Below are 19487 nucleotides of genomic sequence, written 5' to 3'. Positions count from 1 at the left end.
TTGCTCTAAGTCACACGGTAGGTGGTAGAGCTAGACCGTAGTTTGTCACCAGGCTATGAAACCTGTCAATATGCCTTTGGAATAATATTCAAACTGCTTAATTTAATTTCAAGACATTTCATAGTATCAAACACCTTCAATCTAACCTCTTAGAACTGTTAAAAAGAAAAACACAGGTCTAACATGGGGTCATTTCTAGGCCAAGTCACCAAACTGGGACTTAATGCCCAAGCAGTTGCAGCCTCTCAGGAATGGAATTTTAAACTAATCAGTTTGAACTTTCTAGTGAGGCAATCTGCCTAAATCCCCCTGCTCATCCTAAAGGAGGGTGACCTTACCTGAAACAATCCTAATTTGTTCTTTTTCTTGTAATCGTTTGCCCCACCCTCCTGTCTGTAAAAACCTTCCATTCTGTACGGTTCCTCAGAGCATCTACTTGCTAGGTGGGGTGGTGCTGGATTCATGAGTTACTTAAGGCTTAATAAAACCAATTAGATCTTCAAATTTACTTGGTTGAATTTTTTTTAACACTATTTTCTATCAAAAATCTCCTGCCTCAAACTAATCCTTTCACTGCTTCTATGTAGCTTGTTTCCCTCGGGCTTTGCTGCTCAAACCCCTTTAGAAATCTTATCCCGGATCCTTTGAGATTCCAAGCAACTTCCACCCCTTCCACAAACCGGTCCTGAAGCCTCCCGGGTACAGTGAGGAAGTCCTCCTCCTCTTCGGTGTTTACCACCTGGCTTGGGGAGCTGTGGGGCCCGCATCTTACACCACGTCACTGTTGGCCCACTATTGGCCCACGAGAGTTCGACGCATGGAAGCTGTTAGATTTTCTCGAATTCTCAGCTCGAGTGAGGGCCTTGCAAGACGGTCCCCAGTTGTCTGTGGTATTTCTGTATGTTTATGTGTTTAACAACCTTGGCTCCTAGTTCGGTATAAAACGTCTTAAAAAAATCTAACGTTTTAGTTGGGAAGAAGCAACTCATGGATAACCGTACACATATCAAACTGTGTGTTCAGCAGGTAAAATGAGAATGCCCGCTGTGAAGGGAGGCCGGGAGGGCGTCGCGGGGGCGCGTCGCGGACGGCCGCAGGGTGGTGGGGGCCCGCGCTGCGCCCGCGCGGAAAGTCTGGAGCGCTTTTGGCGCATTGCTATCCTTCACGCTGCCTCGGGCTCGCTTTCGCGCAGGGCCACGTGCCAGTGTTTGGGTTTAACTGCGCGTTGGACCCACTGTACACGGTTAATAACCGCATTCCCTGACTAGGCCTCTCCCCTCCATCTTTGTGCGGACAGGAGGGGCGAGGGCGCCAGGTACTGTAGCGGCCGCGTCAAACGCCGAGGGTAAGTAGCCCAGGCCCCCAACCCAACAGTCAAGTTTCAAAAAGCCCGCGCGTGGTGCCCCAGGCCTCATCCGTTGGGAACGGCCCCCAGCGCGGCCCCGTTCCCCCCGCGCGCCAAGCCCAGGGCGGGAGGAGGCAGGGTGGCAGGAAGGCTCTGCGCCCAGGGGGTGCCGGGGGCAGCACGCACCGGGGAGCGCGCCTGTCCGGCGGCTGCCGAAAACGGAAGTGGGTGCGAGCGGATAGCGGTGATTGGCTGAACTGACATGTCTCTCAAGGGGCTGGCGCGAACGCCACTGCGGAGTTGGGCGAGGGGATGCGGCCAGGGGAGGGGGTAAACCATCGGGAACAGCCGCGTAGCTGGGAGGAAATGAACCGCGGGGGTGTGTGGAGTGCAGGCAGAGGTCCTCGTTAGGGAACACTGGGGAGCCCGGGGTGAAAGCAGAGCGGTAGAGGTGGTGGCTGGAGTAAGACAGGCTGAGGGCTTGAATAGAGCGCGGAGGGCGGGGTGTCCGTGACCGAGAGCGGCGCTGCGGCGCGGTAGGCGGGACTAAGGAGACCGAGGCGGGGATTGGCGGGAAGCCCTAGGCTGCCGCACGTCGGCGGTGACGCACGCCTCGGGGAGGGTGCGCGCGCGTTCAGCGGCCTCTTTGTGTGGTGCCCAGCTAGGGGAGCGGAGGTGGCGGTGGCGGTAGCGGTAGCGGCGGCGGCCTTGGTTGTCTTCCAGTCTCCTCGGCTCGCCCTCTAGCCAGCGCCTCTCCCCTTCCCTCCCCCTTCCTTTTTTCCTCCTTCCCTTCCCTTCCCTTCCTCCCTTCCCCGTCGGTGACCGGCGGTGGCGGCTCCAGCAACGGCTGGGCCCAGGCTGTAAAGAGGCCTTAGCCAGCGATAACAGCGACGGCGAAACCTCGGAGCTCGCAGGGCGGGGGGAAGGCCCGGGCCGTGGAGATGGAGAATTCTCAGTTGTGTAAGCTGTTCATCGGAGGCCTCAACGTGCAGACGAGTGAGTCGGGCCTGCGCGGCCACTTTGAGGCCTTTGGGACTCTGACGGACTGCGTGGTGGTGGTGAATCCCCAGACCAAGCGCTCCCGTTGCTTCGGCTTCGTGACCTACTCCAATGTGGAGGAGGCCGATGCCGCCATGGCCGCCTCGCCCCACGCCGTGGACGGCAACACGGTGGAGCTGAAGCGGGCGGTGTCCCGGGAGGATTCGGCAAGGCCCGGTGCCCACGCCAAGGTTAAGAAGCTCTTTGTCGGGGGCCTAAAGGGAGACGTGGCCGAGGGCGACCTGATCGAGCACTTCTCGCAGTTCGGCACCGTGGAAAAGGCCGAAATTATTGCCGACAAGCAGTCGGGCAAGAAGCGTGGCTTCGGCTTCGTGTATTTTCAGAATCACGACGCGGCAGACAAGGCCGCGGTGGTCAAGTTCCACCCGATCCAGGGCCATCGCGTGGAGGTGAAGAAGGCCGTCCCCAAGGAGGATATCCACTCCGGAGGGGGCGGAGGCGGCTCCCGGTCCTCGCGGGGCGGCCGGGGCGGCCGGGGCCGCGGCGGCGGTCGAGACCAGAACGGCCTGTCGAAGGGCGGCGGCGGCGGTTACAACAGCTATGGTGGTTACGGCGGCGGCGGCGGCGGCGGCGGCTACAATGCCTACGGAGGCGGCGGCGGCGGCGGCTCGTCCTACGGCGGAAGCGACTACGGCAACGGCTTCGGCGGCTTCGGCAGCTACAGCCAGCACCAGTCTTCCTACGGGCCCATGAAGGGCGGCGGCGGCGGCGGCGGCAGCAGCTGGGGCGGTCGCAGTAACAGTGGACCTTACAGAGGCGGCTATGGCGGTGGGGGTGGTTATGGAGGCAGCTCCTTCTAAAAAAAATTTTTAAATGCCTGGGAGTGGCTAATCCGGGGTAGCTCTTTTCAACCACCCAACTAAGGTCGACTCCTAAGTCCCTTCTCCTCCCACCGCCTTCCCCATTTTTCCCTTGGGGGAGCTGCTTTCTGAGGCTGCTTACCCTTGGGGGTGTTGCCCCCTTTGCCTGCCACCTCTCTCGTCTCTCTCTGAAGATGGACTTGCCCCCACATACACATTTTTGTGTTACAGTCATTGATGGACTCTATTTTTTTATTATTACTTGGACCTTGGTCGTTTTTATACTAGCAAAATGTCTTGTTTTAATTTGTGTTTTTTTTTGGGGGGGGGGAGGGAGTGAACTTGCTGATTCTGTAGCAAAATCTGGGCGGGGGTTGGGGTTGGGGGGTAGTTTACTTTGTTGTAAGGACTTGATATCTGGCTACAGCGTTTTCTATGAAATCTACTTGGATCCCATGCCTGAAATTTGGAAGCATATGTACAAAAATCATTTTTACGTTTTATTTTTAATAAATCATTGTGTTTGACCGTACATGTCTAACATTTTTTTTCTAGGACCCATTTCGTACCGTTTTAAGGGATTTTTAGTTGAAAAATTTACTTGTTAATTCTTGATGTATATTTAGAGAAACTTTTAAAGGTCCTGTGGGTTTTTTTTTTTTTCCCTTTTTCCTGTTGCCCTACTAGTGATGTGTTGAATTTTACCCCTTACAGGCAAAACTTTGGAAGTGGTGGATGTGGCTTTTTAAAATAATTCAGTTTCTGTGCATCCATCTCTTGTACTAAGCGATTTGCTTGTCATCTTGACATGGTTGGTCACTTCTTTGAGAATTTACTTCAAAGTATGTACTGTGTAGTTTTAAAGAAATAGTTTGTGTTAAGCATGTGTTTTCATTCATAAAACTGTTTAAAATTTTTCAGATGGCCTAGTTGATTCATCCTTCTTACTGGTTTGTCTGTAATGAATGGTTACAAATAAGGGTTATATTTTGCCCTCAAACTAAATGCATTTTTGTATTTTCAGAGAAGATTTAAACGTTTTTTTTCCTATAGCTGAACTGTTGTCCTCATGGAAATCCTTCCCCCTACCTTTGTAGCACCATCTACTGGCAGAATGGCAGTATATCTGCAAAACAATTTGTTTAAAAACTTAGGACAATTGCATCAGATTTAGAGGTTTTGCCATCAAAGATCTGTGCAGACTTTGGTTGCACGTTTACTTGTAACTGAGATGGGCATTACAGGAATGTAGTTAACAGTCCATATCACAATTGCCCCTTTCGACATGAGATTTGAAAATGTAAACTGCTATGCATAGCTTGGGCAGTGGCCCCAAACTGCTATGACAGCTAATGAACCAGCTTCATGTACTGGTATATAAGGTTCAAGTTGTAAAGCAAAAATATCTGTGTATTCTGCTTGGTTAACAAATGTATATTTGTAGCCCTTTCATGCAATAGAATTCAAGTTGTTGTTTATAAAAAAAAAAACAAAATGATATAGGAGAAAATTGCCTTCCTGGATAGAAATATAGAATAGCAACGTTTATGGTTATCACAAATAAAGAATTCGATTCTTTACATGATCGAGTGAGAGTATGTATAACCTGGTGGGTGGGTTCAGAGTATGTTAATCTAGTACACTTGATTAAATGTTTGGTAAAATATTTGACTTAAATCTTGTAGCCCAAAGCTATACTGAAAAGCTTTGAAGGGGAGATTTTTGGGCTTTAAAGAATATTTTAACATAGACCCTTTTTAGTTCTTGGCACTCTTTAAGATCTAGTTCTTATCTTTTTTTTTTTTTTTCCCATTGTCAATGCTCTACTTTCAAGAGATGGAAGGTCAAGATTGCTAGGCTAGATTGTGGCTGCTCAGAAGTCACTTGGACAAAGGACAGCTGATGCTTGGTACAAATTTAAGTATACCTCTATAGACAAGTGGGATAGATGTTTTTGCACATTGAATAAACATCTGTTGCTTTCAAATATTAACAGTTTCCTTAAACTTCTGTTTTTTCATTCTCAATGAAGTGTTAGTATCGTGGGTTTCTTTTGTAATTTAGGCCAGCTTTTTGGGGTCCACAGGAAATGATAGGCTTAAATTTTAATTACTACTCTGCTTACCTTTTACCCAGCTGTAGTGGGAAGATCTGTTTCTGGGTCAACTGAACTATTCCACCTGGAACGTTTCGGTCTTAGTACAGGTTATCATTTTGTATTCCCAATATAGTGACTTTTAAAAAGTTAGGTGAATTATGTAAAAGGATTTTCTTGTTAATTAGAAGAGTGACTTCGTGTTCTGTTTGTGGTATTTTAACACTTTAATTGTCACATGTCTACCTTTACAAATTTCTGTAACCTGGATTGGTATTTAGTGAAGGCAAAAGCATAGTGTTTCCAGAATTCCTCATAAATTTTTGTGCAAGTGATTTTAGCATGTGAGGTTTTCTCTTTTTTCTGGCAGTTTATTTTGACTCCTTATGCCTATGAAAACTGAACATTATTACTTCAAATTTAAAAGTTCATGGGAGGTGGTATAGAACCAAGTTAGTATTGAATACAAATTTTGTACCATGCTTGAATCCAGTTTGAAAGATGAGCAAAATAAAAGCCTATTTTTGTCTCCCTGCTGTGAAGATCTTAGGCATTTTTAGTATTTTTAGTGCAGGTAAAACGATAGTTGATGTGGTTTATAAAGTTTAAAAATTGATAATGATTTCAAATCTTAAGCTTGCAAATTATTAATGTGCATAGTAACTAATTAGGATGGTAGATTGTTTCTTCCTATAATAGTGATTTGCAACATAGATTCATTATTAAATCTACAATGAGTTCTTATATTTAAGCAAGGTTACAGAATTGAGGGTATTTGAGAATTTGGTGTTTATGGTTATTACCCTCTTAACCAGAAGTGACAGTGTCAGTTATTTAAACTTATTTACCTTTTAAGTGTGTTGAATTTCCTCAAATTTGAGAATTTGTGTTCTATGTTAAATTTTGTATGCCTGTGTCTTTGCTGATTGAAAGTGGGCATTTGGATGTTGGTTTGATTTGAGCAGAACTGCATTTAGACAGTGTATGGGTTTTATTTTACTCAAAGACAACATCTGCACTTAGGGTAAATTTCTTCTGTTTTAACCAGCTTACTGATTATTGAGTCAGTGTAAGATTTTGATCACTGTGAAAAGTTGCTTCTGTTAACTGTCACAGATCTGTTTTGTTTCCTTCTGAAACAAGGCAACAAAGATTGCCTTTAGACCAGGGTAGGACAATGTTTTTTCCTTAGTGTCTTATTACAGGTTACTTCAATGTGCCTTTATCTGATGCTTTCTATTAAAAGTGAAAATACACTGTAAAATTTTTTCCAATAAAAGGTCCCTTGAAAGAATAGATAAAGCTTAAGCAACATATTTTCTTTATACTATTTTATAAACTATAATATTGCATGGCATTAGGTCTGTACTTCACAGAAAATGCCAATATTACTAGGCAATAGCAAATACAGAAATCTTACTGAGTCTTAGGGCTGGTGTATTTTTAAAAATTACTATTAGATAACTGATTATAAACCACAAATTAAAAAAGTAAAAAATCCTACCAACATGAGAAAACCCCCTACTCAAGGATAATCATTAATAGGTATATATTCAAGTAGATCTTTTGTATGTACCTATATTAATAAAAAGGTATAGCTCTATCGTTTATATTAACATTCTCATATGGCAAATAGACTCATTCTTTTTAACGCCTGTATAATATTCCATAGTGTAGCTGTGGAACTTGCTGTAACTTAAAAACTCCTTTTAATAGGTTTCTTCCATTCTTGCTGTCTGGATAATGCAGTTATCCTTGCAGATATGTTCTTGTTCATCAAATAAAGACATAGTTGGTGAGATAACTACCTCGGTTACATGTGCTAGAATGCAGCAGTTCTCTGCAATCAAGTATTACTTAACTCTCAGTATAACATAGGGAATGGTGCATACTCACTGGGGGCTTTTTTATAGCCTTGGGTTAAATTCAACCAGAACATTTCACGGCAATTTTTGAAATCTAGGTTATATCTTATCAGGTACCAGATAAGACAGTTAGTGACCCATAAGAACCACTATATTGCTGTCTTCCCTTGTTTTCTCCAGTAGTTTTACTGCAGAAATATTTGCCAGTTTATCCATATGATGGCTACATACATCACTTGAGAAATTTCATTACTGTCAGAATATAAGAAAGGTATCATTTATTGGGTTATGAGCCTTGCACTGTTAAAACACTTTATGCATCATTTTATTTAGTCCTCAGAATAATTCTATGAGGAGATCATACTAACCTCTTGCATAGTAGCTACAGGCTTACCTAATTTAAGTAATCTGCCTAGGATCATGTAGTTACTGAGGACAAGAAATAGGGATTTTTTTGCTTATTTTTAAAAGGCACATTATAAAGAAAAAAATCGTTCCTTATAGAGAGAACCTGTGTTGTTTGCCTACTTTTAGATCTTTTTATTTACATATGTATTATTTTTTAGAGCAAGAATTGATTATTTAGCACATACCTATGTATTTTAACTTGAAAGAAACTCTTCTATATAACTTTCATGTAACCATATGGTATACTATAGATGCACCATAATTTATTGATTAGCATGTTTTTAATTTAGAACTTTTGCAAGGTTTGTGTTGCCACTTAGAACTTACTGAAAGAGGAAAAAGAAGGTACAGGCTACTGATTGAAGCCACTGGTTATATTGGCTGATAGTTCTCAAGAAATCTGCTGGAGCCCTTCAAGGAAATGTTGGGTATTCTGCAGTCTTAACGTTACAATTTTGCTTTGTCACTTTTCCTCCCAAATTGTTTATTTAAATGACACAGACTTGATTAAAAAATGTGTGACTTGTCTCCATTAAAAATAAGCCTTAGTGCCCTTATATGAAGGGATTCTACTGGGATTATTGCTTGGATCCTTTCCAGTTTGACACTGTTTTTAGTAATATTTCATGATTATTCAGTAACAGTCTTCAAGAAGGAACCCTTAAACTATTTTCAAGAAAAAATCATTGAGCATGACAGCTCAATAGGTAAGGATCAGCCTTTGCTCATAAGGTGTGCACCGTTAAGTTTGAGTGTTGGGAACTTAAATAATTAGGATAAGATGGTAGGCATTTTAGTCACATATGAGCAGAGTGGTGACTTTCTGTGCAGGTCAAGGAAAGTGGGCCAAAATGCAGTGCATGATGTATTGGGCTCCTTACATATATTCTTAGATTGCCAGACCACAAAGACTTTAAAAGCACATCATCCAATCCATTTTTATTTTATTTTTTGATAAATGATTTTTGCCAAGTATTAATAGCAAAATCAGCTTAAGGGAGGGGAACTTAAAGTACTACAAACCAGTTGAGGTCTTAAATGGGAAATGATAATCATCATAAATGAATCTATAAGAAGTATAATTCATATTTTGGAGATACCCTTTTATTAAGCCACAGTTTAGTAACTGTAAGAATTCTCACATTTTCTTGCTGTAATATGTCTTGTGTTTTCTTCCTATAACAGGATTTATCAGAGGTCATAGGACTAAGGTTACTATGCCAGAGACGATAAGTAAGCCCTTGTATTCTTTCACTGTCTGTTAGCCCCGTCAGGTTTTACTAGCAGTCTCTCCTTTTTAAAGACAGGGAAACTGAGGCTCAGGCCAATTTATTCAAGGTTGCAGAGCTATTTTCTTTGTACTTCATTTTCCTGTGATGTGAAGATCTAATTGCTTAGAGCCTTTCTAGTTTGATAGCTTTCAAGAGGAATCCTCAGACTAGTTCCTCACCACTGTTGCATTTTCTTCCTATAATGTCTTACCTAATTTTTACTTATTAGATTTTAAAATATAATTTTGCTAGATAATAACTTTTGCAGAATTAAATCAGTTTCTGATGAAAAAGAAACTGAATATGCTGTAACTTTACATGCCCTAAATTTCATTTTAAAAATGAATTAACAGTTATATATAATTTTAGGAGAGGCAGGATTAATTTAAAAAGTATTAAGTGGGTATGAATTACTAGCCTCAAACCGAATTTGAATTTAGCATATCGTGAATGTTCTTGATGCTTAAATTTAGTCTCTTACTAAATATAATGTGTGGAATTATCTTAGTTGAGAAATAGAATTATTGCTCATTTCAAAGAGGCATACAACTGGCTTGCGAAAATTAGTCTTTGACATTGGATCCCACTTTTGGGTGAACTTCAGATTTCTCGAAATGAGAATTTTAATGCTACCAGAGAAAACATTTATCATAAAATGGAGAGATTTGAAAGCTGCTTTTTAAAAAGGGATCTGGAACTAAGAAGCCTAGAAAGGGCATGTACTGATTTTCTCCACCTACTTTTCAGTTTGCACTTGGAGCTGGATAATTTGCATATTCAGAAAGGAAAAGGATTCAGGAAGCTATCTTGCTAGGCATTCTTTTCTTAGCTGTGTGCTCCCTTTTCAGGCAGATTTTCTTTGGCTTCTCTGCTGCTTTTATCATGTAGAATGGTTTATTTATTTAAAAAAATATATACCTGAAATAGGTTTGTGTCATCATCTACTGCTCAAAAATACCCTGATGTGAACTTGTACCATGCAGAGAGTGCTTATTTCCCAGTGTTTACTGTAGGTTTCATCAGGTATTGATTACCTTAAGCAAAACACACCTAGATCTAGAGATATGCAGCAGTGAGACAAACAGTTTCCTGTTTTCAAATAACTTACACTCTGGTTGGAATTTGATTTCTTTTGAAATGCTACATCCTTTCCTTTTCAGCATTATGGCACCATCTCAGACTGTTCACACCACACAAACAAATGGGAGGTAATCCCATTGTTATTTAGTGTACATTCTCTAATTAAAATTAAGGCTTCACTTCTTCACTGGTTACTTATTATTTGGGTACCACAGGAAAAGTACATTTTTTCTTTGACACTTCTGTTGCAAATGTAATTTGCCTCAGGGCAGGCATCTGCTACAATATTTCATAATCCTTAAGGACATAAATTTTGGCATCAAATATATCAGGTCCCACTCCTGACTCTGTCCCTTTCTAGGTCTGTGACCTGGAATAAATGGGCCTTAGCCTCAGTTTCCTTGCCTTTAAAAAAGGAGATACTGCTAGTAATACCTGTCTCACAGGGCTGTCGAACAGTGAAAGAATACAAGTAAAGGGTTTACCATCTTGTCTTGTACATAGTAATGTTAGAATTATAACCTCTGATAATAAGTGTGGCTGACTAGCAAAAGGTGAACCTTCATTTCATCCTCAGCTACACCGTGCTTGTGCAGCTAGTGAAGTGAATGAAAACTATCTTGGAAAGAGTAGCGACTTATGCACATGTCCGTAGAGCACTTCCAGTAACAGATTTGGTTTTCAACCTAGGCTTTGCCCTTGACTTTGCTGGGTGAGTTTGGATTTGGGAACTTCCAAAATCTCTGCTGCTTCAGTTCTTGTCGGAGCGAGGTGAGCCATGTTAGCTGTCTGTAAGTGTTGTAATATTTGTTACTATAAGGTAGTAAGATATGAATATTGTGAGTGTTGAGGAGAGATGACTCACAGGCAGGAAGAAAGATGAAGGAAAACAGTGGAAGATAAGCGCTCAACCCAAAATTGGCCACACAGCGAAGGTGTGGGGAGAAAGGTGATTTCAGGTAGAGGGACAAATAGGTAGAGACATGGAGCATATACAGAGAATTATGCCTACAGTGTGCTAAACTTTGAACCAGGTACATTTACAAATGTTCTCATTGGATCCACTGAGTAACTGCTTCACAGATAAGGTAGTTGAAGCTAATCTTAGAAATGTTAGGTGATTTTCCTAAGGCCTCCCAACTGGTGAAGTGATTGAGTTGGGAGTTTAATCCAAGTCTGACTGATTCCAGTGGTCATACTCTTTCCACTAAACTTCATTTGCTTCCAAATACAAGTGGATAATTTCTACTAAGGATGAAAGAGTTGTAGGAAAGCAACTGAGAAAAGTTAGAACCACATTACTGACGAGGCCTTTGAGTAGTGCGCTAAGGAGTGTGGCAGGCAGTGGAAGTCACTATGGTTTTTGAGCAACAATAGTGGCAGTGAGATTGTAATTTAGGAAGATTAATCCAGAAGTATCGAGTCAAATAGATGGCATCTGAGTGATGTTTCAGGTGGCGAGGCTGCTAAGACAACTGATGTTAACCAGGTAAGAAAACGAGCATGAGCCAAGAGGTAGCACTAGAAATAGACTGAAGGGTAATGTGAAGAGTGCTGTGAAAGAATAGTTGTGAAATACTGGATATGTGAATAAGGAAGAGGGAGTAGTTGAATCAGAATTACTGTGTGAGTAGGAGAATGGTGATTGCCACCGAGAATGGGAAGAGAGACCTGGAAGACGATTTGGACACAGGTGAAGGCGATGGTAAGCGCACAGAGGCATCGTGCCTTTTGCAGATAGCTTTACAGAATGGTTACTGTGCTACGTATTTTCGTTTTGCTCTTCATGATCCATTTTCTACCTTGCTCTGCATTCTTGGGAGGTTAATTCTTAAAAGAACTGTATACTCTCTTCTCTGGCTTCATGGTGAGTTTGGACAGGGGGAGAAACTGGCAGGCAATCTGGAGAGTGTACTTGTTCCCCCTCTTCTGCAAGGACACATACTCAGTAGACAGGTGATCCGTGGCCACAGCTCTGCCCCACTGACCCTCTTTTACAACTCTGGGTCTTTTCTGGCTCTGGTAGCCACTCCCTCCTATTTGTACTTCAGGCTTGCTGTTGCTAGTCCCCCAAACCTTGCTGATCTTCCTTAGTTGTGCCCACACCCTTGTAAATAGTTCCTTTTGTTTAAACTCTTCGATAACCCTTTTGGATATGCCAGCTGCTGTTATCTGTGAAGTGATATTTTTGTAAGTCCTCCCACATTCTCTAATTTTGATCTCCCAGGCACCTCCAAACTTGGAGAAGACCTAGCTATTTGCACTAAGTTACTCTCCCCACCTGTCATGAACTTTCCCACCTTGTTTGAAATTCTCTGTTTCTTACTATGTTGCTAAGTGTATGACTTTTCTGCTTGATGATTCAGCAGTGAACAAGTGACAAAAAACCTCTGCCCTCAGTAGAGCTTATGTTTTGGTGTGGAGGGGCAGACAAGGAACAAAATTAATTATATTGTACGTAGAAGATGGGTGAGTGGTGTGGGAAAATGAGGGTAAGGAGTAGGGAGTGCTTGCAAGGCAGGTATAGTGCAATTTAAAATAGAGTAGTCTGAGTAGGTCTCTCTAAGAAAGTGGCATCTGAGCAAAGACTTGGACGAAATGTGGGAGTGAGCAATGTAAATATTAGTGAAGAGCATTCCCGATAGAGGATCAGGAAGAACAAAACCACTGAGGCAGGACTGTGCTTTTAGCCCTTTTGAGGGAAAGCAAGTCGGTCAGCCTGGCTGGAGCCGAGAGTAGAGGAGCAACGGAATAGCTGATCAGGTCAGAGAGGGACCAGATCATGTAGCATTTGTAGGCTAGTTTAAGGATTTTGGCTTTTACTATACAAATGGTGAACCACTTCAGGGTTTTGAGCAGAGGAGTTTTATCTGCCTTGAATTTTAGAAGATTCTTTCTGGTTTTCCCTCTTAGGACAAAATTCCTGTTCCTTTGATATAGTTGCTTTCAATGAGGGTTCCTGGGGAAAGCAATCAGAACAACTTGGATTAAGGTGTAAGAGACCCACAATCTAGTTACTTCTACTAGGTGTGTGCATTTTTTTGAGAGAGAGCATTCTTTTTGGCCAAAATCTTTAATTGGTGGTGTGCTCTCTTTAGAGGGTCCTACTTGCAGGGTTGGTCATTATCTGGGCACTTGGACTACAGGAAGTGTCCCCACTCTTCCCTAACTGATGAGGGTGGTTCACTGTGTCTAGACCGTGCAAGCAATATGCAATATGATTTATGCTCAACACCTCCTTCCCTTTTGGGAGTCTGGACTATTGGTAGGCAGGGGGTGCCCATAAAACCTTGAGTACTGAGTGTTTGGGCAGAAATATCACACGTAAGTGTATTCTATGTGATCCTTCATGATAGGGAGACCACATAAAGAGACCTGCATGTGGATTGCTCTAGACTCGGCCTGTGCCTCTTCCCCATGTGATCTGACTTTGAATCCTTACTACACAGCTGTAATAAACTTTAGCTGTAAATACCACACTTAACAGTGCTGAGTTCTGAGTTCTTCTAGTTAATCTCTGAATGTGGGGTTTGTCTTGGGAACCCCTGTCCCAGCTAACATTTTCTTTTAGTGTAACCAGTGGAAAACATCAGGTTGTGGGTAGAAGGTGCAGCTTTACAAAAAACCTACACATAGGTCAGCCGGCTCTGTATCTAGTAGAGAGCTCTTCTAAGTAGTTTCTGCTTTGTTTATTCCTTTCCTCTCTTGAAAAACTCTAGGTCTTTTCATTATTGCAGCTTCTAGCAATTGTGAGCATGGGAGACTCACTGCCATCACATAAATCATTTGTAAGCAAGTTTATGAAAAAGACTGCCTTGTGTAGGTCTTTAAAAGTGATTGGAGTGAAGGCAATTGTTGACATAGGTGCCATAAATAATTCCTTAGGGAGGAAGAAAGTATAACTACTAGAAGCCGTAGCATCCCATAACAGGTGTAGGCGTGTCAGTATGTTAGCAGGCTCACATTCTGTTTGCTTGCTTGTAAACTATGCAGTGAAATGTGTAGCAAGCTGGTCTGATTGAAGTACTTCATGTTACTTCCCTAAAAAGGAAGTTATTCTGTCTTGATCTTTTTATAAGAAGATTTTGGTACAGAGAAGTTGAGACTTGGGTCACAGAAAGGAGATGAAGCCAAAAATGCCTGCTTGACCTACCTCTTCTGAATTTCTACTTTATTCCTGGCTTCAGAGTCACAGCCAGTTGTCCTCAAATCTCTGGATCCATATATCCACGAGCTTGAAAGCTTTTGTTTCCAGTTGGTGGAACGCTTTGTTTGCTACCCTCCTACTGATCTTGCTCAAGTTTTGTACTTTTATAGCTGAAACTGTAGACAGATGAACTTCTCCATTAGGCCAGGAAAGATGATGAATGAGGAGGGTAAATACGCATTTATTTAATAAGAATCACGAAAGGATTCATATCCTTTGGCTCTATGATTCCAATGCTAAGAATTTAACCTAAACAAGCAATTCAATAAAACGCAAACAGTCTTTGCAGAAAGACAGTTATTAAAACATTATCTGTAGCAAGAGGTTGGAAACTATAAATGCAGACATTAGGGAAACGTTTACTAAATCGTGCTCTGTGAAAAGGTGAAATAGTAAAAACCCAGTGTCTATCACCAGGTGAATGGATAAACAAAATGTAGTCTATACATATGGAATATTATTCAGTTGTAAAAAGGAATGAAATTCTGACACATGGATGAACCTTGGAAATATTATGCTAAGTGAACAAAGCCATACACAAAAGAGCAAATATTGTATGATCCATTTATATGAGATACCTAGAGTGGTCAAATTCATAGAGACAAAGTAGAAGGGGCTGGAGGAGGAGAGAGTAGGGTTACTGTTTAATGGGTGCAGAGTTTCTTTGATTTCGAAAAAAATTCTGGAGATGAATAGTGGTGGTGGTTGCACAGGATTGTGAATGTACTTAATGCCACTGAATTGGGCACCTAAAAATGGTTAAAATGGTAAATTTTATGTACATTGTATTGCAAAAATTATAATAAAATGTGAATAATGTATTATTTAATGTGACATATATAAATATATTAAAGTTGTGGGATTAAATAAACCTAAATTACTTTTTAAAAATTTAAATGAAGTCCTGAGAAATTCAAATTACCGAATTGAAACTATTTGTAATTATGAATGCCCTTTTTGAAGCTCCTCAGAATTATTTACTAAATTCACAACTTTATTTCTGCTCCTTGTGTTCTGCTCTCTCCTTTCCCAAGCTGGAAATTGTCTCCTCTTCACTGATGTCCTATGGTACCTTTTCTGTACTTCTTTTGAGTTTCTTGTTTTTACCATTTGTCACGTGTCCATGTGTAATTTCCCCAACCAACTTGTAAACTCTTTGGCATTCTATTCGTGAAGGATTTATTTTGTAACTCCCTGGTACAGCCCATTGAGTAGCCAGTGTAAGATATTCAGTGAGATTGAATTATAAGCATGCACTTGTATGAAGGTAGAGAGTGACCAGATATTTGACCATATTTGCTCATAGATTTTATATTACTTGAAGCACGTGCTTGCCTCAGTTCTCTCTACCTGCTAAACATGCTGGCCTGTCCTCATCCACATACACATCACCGTATTCTGGAGTTTGGGGCTATGTCTCATCTGTATTTTACCTTTTCATGTAAAACATTCCGGTTTTCTTTGTACTCAGGTGAGACAGGGGCAGCAGATAAGAGGATAGACTACAGTCAATTTAAGCTGCAAGTACCTTGAAAAAATTGTAAGTAGGAATTAATGCTCATTCTTGAATAGAATGTTTTGTTAAGGAAGCCGATTTTTTCCCCCATCCTAAGCCATTGATGTAATAATGTTTCACGTTTGTAAGGTAGAGGTGCACATATTGACCAACAGAGGGCACCAGTTCCAGGTTGAAGATTTCAGGCAGGGGAAGGAATTGTTAGAAGACCCTGTAAGATGAGTGTGCCATGTACTCTCTTGTGTGGAGCACCCGCCTTGCTGTTTTATTTGGTCTGGCTTTCTCTTCTGACTCATTCGGGGTTCAGCTGGTGCTCCAGTGCTCCCCAAGAGCAATCTTTGGCAAGGTCTGGTTGGTAAGTTAACGGACTGGAGGGATCCAGGGGGAAGGACTTTATAATAGAACGTGTTTGGAGGCTTTGTATGCCAGCCTGTATTAATATCTTTAGGGGTTCAAATGCTGTTTTCCATCTACAGGTAAGGTGGAAAAGTGGCGTTAGGCCAGGCATCTAAGTGTCAGGGGTTCCACACCCACCCTGGCTCCCAGCTCACTGGGTGATCTTGAGTCAATTGCTTTCTCTCTCAGGCTTATCTCTAAAATATAGGCAGTAAGAGAGGCCTGCCATGCCAGTAGTTAATAGAGGGCCCTGAGGTTAGGCAGCCCTTGGTTCAAGCCTATGGGGCTGTGGTCATTTAACTCTCAGAAACTCAGTTTCCTCTTATTTGTTTATGTTCTGATAGAGCATGTATTTATTGGATTACTTTTGAAAGTATGGTTTTTTTTTTACCTTATGGCCCTCTTCATCTATTTTCTCCCTTCCCTCACCCTCCGCCTCTGGCAGTCAGTAATGTTTTCTCTGAGTTTGTTTTCTTAAATTTTTTTTTTTTAGATTCCACGTATAAGAGAGATCAAATGATATTTGTCTTTCTCCATATGACTTATTTCACTTAGCATAGGGCCCTCAAGGTCCAACCACGTTGTTGCAAATGGCAAGACTTCATTATTTTTTATGGATGAATAATATTAAATTACATTTTATACACACACACACACACACACACACACACACACACACACACACACACACCCTACAATTTCTTTATCCATTCATCCACTTGACACTTAGGTTGTTTCCATGTCTTTGCTATTGTAAAAAATGCTTCAGTGAACATGGGGGGTACGTATATCTTCTTGAGTTAGTGTTTTCATTTTCTTTGGATACACACCCAGAAGTGGAATTGTTGGATCATATATTAGTTCTATTTTTAGTTTTTTGAGGAAACTCCATACTGTTTTCCGTAATGGCTGTACCAGTTTACATTCCCACCAACAGTGCATGGGGGTTCCCTTTTCTTCACATCCTTACTAACACTTGTTATTTCTTGTCTTTTTGATAACAGTCATTCTTAACAGGTGTGAGGTGATAGCATTCACTGTGGTTTTGATTCACATGTCCATGATGATTAATGATGAGCATCTTCTCATATACCTGTTAACCAGCTGTAAGTCTTCTTTGGAAAAATGTCTAGATCATCTGCCCATTTTTTAATCAGACTTTTTTTTTTTTTTTGCTGTTGAGTTGTATGAGTTCCTTATACATTTTGGATATTGGCCCCCTATCAGATATGTGATTTGTATATATTTTCTCCCATTCATTACATTGCCTTTTCCTTTTCTTGATGGTTTCCTTTGCTGTGCAGAAGCTTTTTAATATGATTTAGTCCCATTTATTTATTTTTGCTTTTGCTGCCTTTTGGTGTGAGGTTAAAATAATCTCTGCTAAGACCTAGGTCAGGAGCTAATTTCCTGTGTTTTCTTCTAGGAGTTTTATGGTTTCAGGTCTTATGTTTAAGTCTTTAATCCATTTCAGATTACTTTTTTTGTATATGGTAAAAGATGGTGATCCGGTTTCATTCTTTGGCATGTGGCTGTCCAGTTTTCCCATTTTTTTGAAGAGACTGTCTTTTCCCCATTGTCCATTTGTGGCTCCTTTGTTGTAAAGTAATTGACCATATATGCATGTATTTATTTCAGGGGTCTCTATTCTGGTCTTTTGATTTATGTGTCTGTTTTTAGGGCAACACCATTACTGTTTTAATTACCATAGCTTTGTAATATAGTTTGAAGCCAGGGAGCATGGTGCCTCCAGCTTTGTTCTTCTTTCTCAAGATTGCTTTGACTCTTTAGGGTTTTTTGTATTTCCATACAAATTTTAAGATTATTCTTTTTCTTTGAAAAGAATTTTTATAGGGATTGTGTTGACTTTATAGATTGCTTTGGGTAGTTTGGATATTTTGTTGACTCGTCTAATCCTTGAGCAGGGAATATCTTTCTATTTATTTGTGCCTAGTTGAATTACTTTCATTAATGTCTTGTAGTTTTCAATATACAGGTCTTTCCCATACTTAGTTGAATTTATTCCTAGGGTTTCCTTTATGCAGTTGTAACTGGGATAGTTTTCTTTATTTCTCTTCCTGGTAGTTTGCTATTATATAGAAATGCGACAGATTTTTGTATATTGATTTTGTATCCTGCATCTTTACTGAAATTGTTTATTAGTTTTAACAGGGGAGGGAACTCTTCCAAACTCATTTTATGAGATCAGTGTTACCCTACTACCAAAATCAGACAAGGACGCCACAAGAAAAGAAAATTATAGGCCAGTATCCCTGATGAATATAGAAGCAAAAATCCTCAACAGATGTTAGCAAACTGAATTCAACAATACATTAGAAGTATCATACATCATTATTGAGTGGAATTTATTCCAGGGTGGTAAGGATGGCTCAATATCCACAAATCAGTCAATCTGATATAGCACATTGACAAAATGAACGTTAAAAATCATATGATCATCTCATAGATGCAGAAAAAGAACTTTACAAAATTCAAAATCCATTTATGATAAAAACTCCTAACAAAATGGGTATAGAGGGAACCTACTTCAGCATAATTAAGATCATATACAGTAAGCCCACAGCCAACATAATACTGAGTAGTGAAAAGCTGAAAGCTTTTCTTCTAAGATCAGGAACAGGAGAAGGATGCCCACTCTTGCCACTTTTATTCAACACAGTATTGGAAGTCCTAAAAGCCAGAGCAATTAGGCAAGAAAAAAATAAAATCCATCCAAATCAGGAAGGAAGAAGTAAAGTTAACCCTATTTCCAGATGACATTTATATATAGAAAACCCTAAACACGCCATCAAAAAATTATTAGAACTAATAAATGAATTAAGTAAAGTTGCAGGATACAAAATGAATGCACAACAATCTGTTGTGTTTCTATATATCTCACATTCAAAACAGGGGTAATAGTCTCTTCTCACAGGGTGGTTGTGAGGATTACACGAGGGGTACGTGCAAAGTTTGAGTACAGAGTCTGGCCTAGAGTAAATAGTCAAGGAGCAGAAGCTGTTACTGTTTTTCAGGGCATGTTATCTTAAATCAAAGGAGTTGAGGGGTGTGAGACACTTTATAAGCTTTAAAGTGTGACCCAGTGCCGTGGGTTGGTATGCTCTTGAAACCAGAGCGTGGATTCTTACACCCTTAATGGAGTACTGAGGGAAGCCGGGCGTAACTCTGGGTAAGGTGCTGCTCTGTGTACCTTTTGACTTTTTTGGGGCCTCAAGTTCCTTTTCAGTTTTGGCCTGGCTTCCAGGGGGCACCACTCTAAGCAGCTATAGGGGGAGTCAACGCATCAAGTGGTTCAGAATCTGAGGGGAAGCTTTGGTGACACAAATACGGGTGGGCCTTACTTTAGCCCTGGTCTTGGCTAGTCCTCGGTGGCCTGTTGGTAATGGTGACCACTGGCGATGTGGAAATGGCTCCAGGAGAGGCC

The 19487-nt window shown here is 41.1% G+C and overlaps 2 protein-coding genes across 4 annotated transcripts in view; both read left to right on the top strand.

Moving 5' to 3' along the window:
- The first annotated feature begins 1181 nt into the window (after window positions 1-1181).
- The window catches only part of KLHL3 (kelch like family member 3), a 133825-nt gene continuing 115519 nt past the window's right edge, over window positions 1182-19487 (top strand). For 2 of the 3 annotated variants that reach the window (XM_057490904.1, XM_057490903.1), the window contains exon 1: window positions 15831-16001. In XM_057490904.1, coding sequence (XP_057346887.1) covers window positions 15865-16001 — 137 coding nt within the window. In that variant the 5' untranslated portion in view covers window positions 15831-15864. Of the gene's footprint in view, window positions 1346-15830; window positions 16002-19487 lie in introns of those variants that run through there. The other variant, XM_036897666.2, reaches the window with a different exon arrangement.
- On the top strand, window positions 1967-4789 carry HNRNPA0 (heterogeneous nuclear ribonucleoprotein A0). Its single transcript, XM_036897715.2, has one exon. It carries the CDS (start codon window positions 2287-2289, stop codon window positions 3202-3204), a length of 918 nt encoding a protein of 305 aa, XP_036753610.2. The 5' UTR covers window positions 1967-2286; the 3' UTR covers window positions 3205-4789.

Source organism: Manis pentadactyla, chromosome 13 (genome assembly GCF_030020395.1).
Source record: "Manis pentadactyla isolate mManPen7 chromosome 13, mManPen7.hap1, whole genome shotgun sequence".
Lineage (NCBI taxonomy): Eukaryota > Metazoa > Chordata > Mammalia > Pholidota > Manidae > Manis > Manis pentadactyla.
This window is presented reverse-complemented; position numbering and strand designations above follow the sequence as displayed.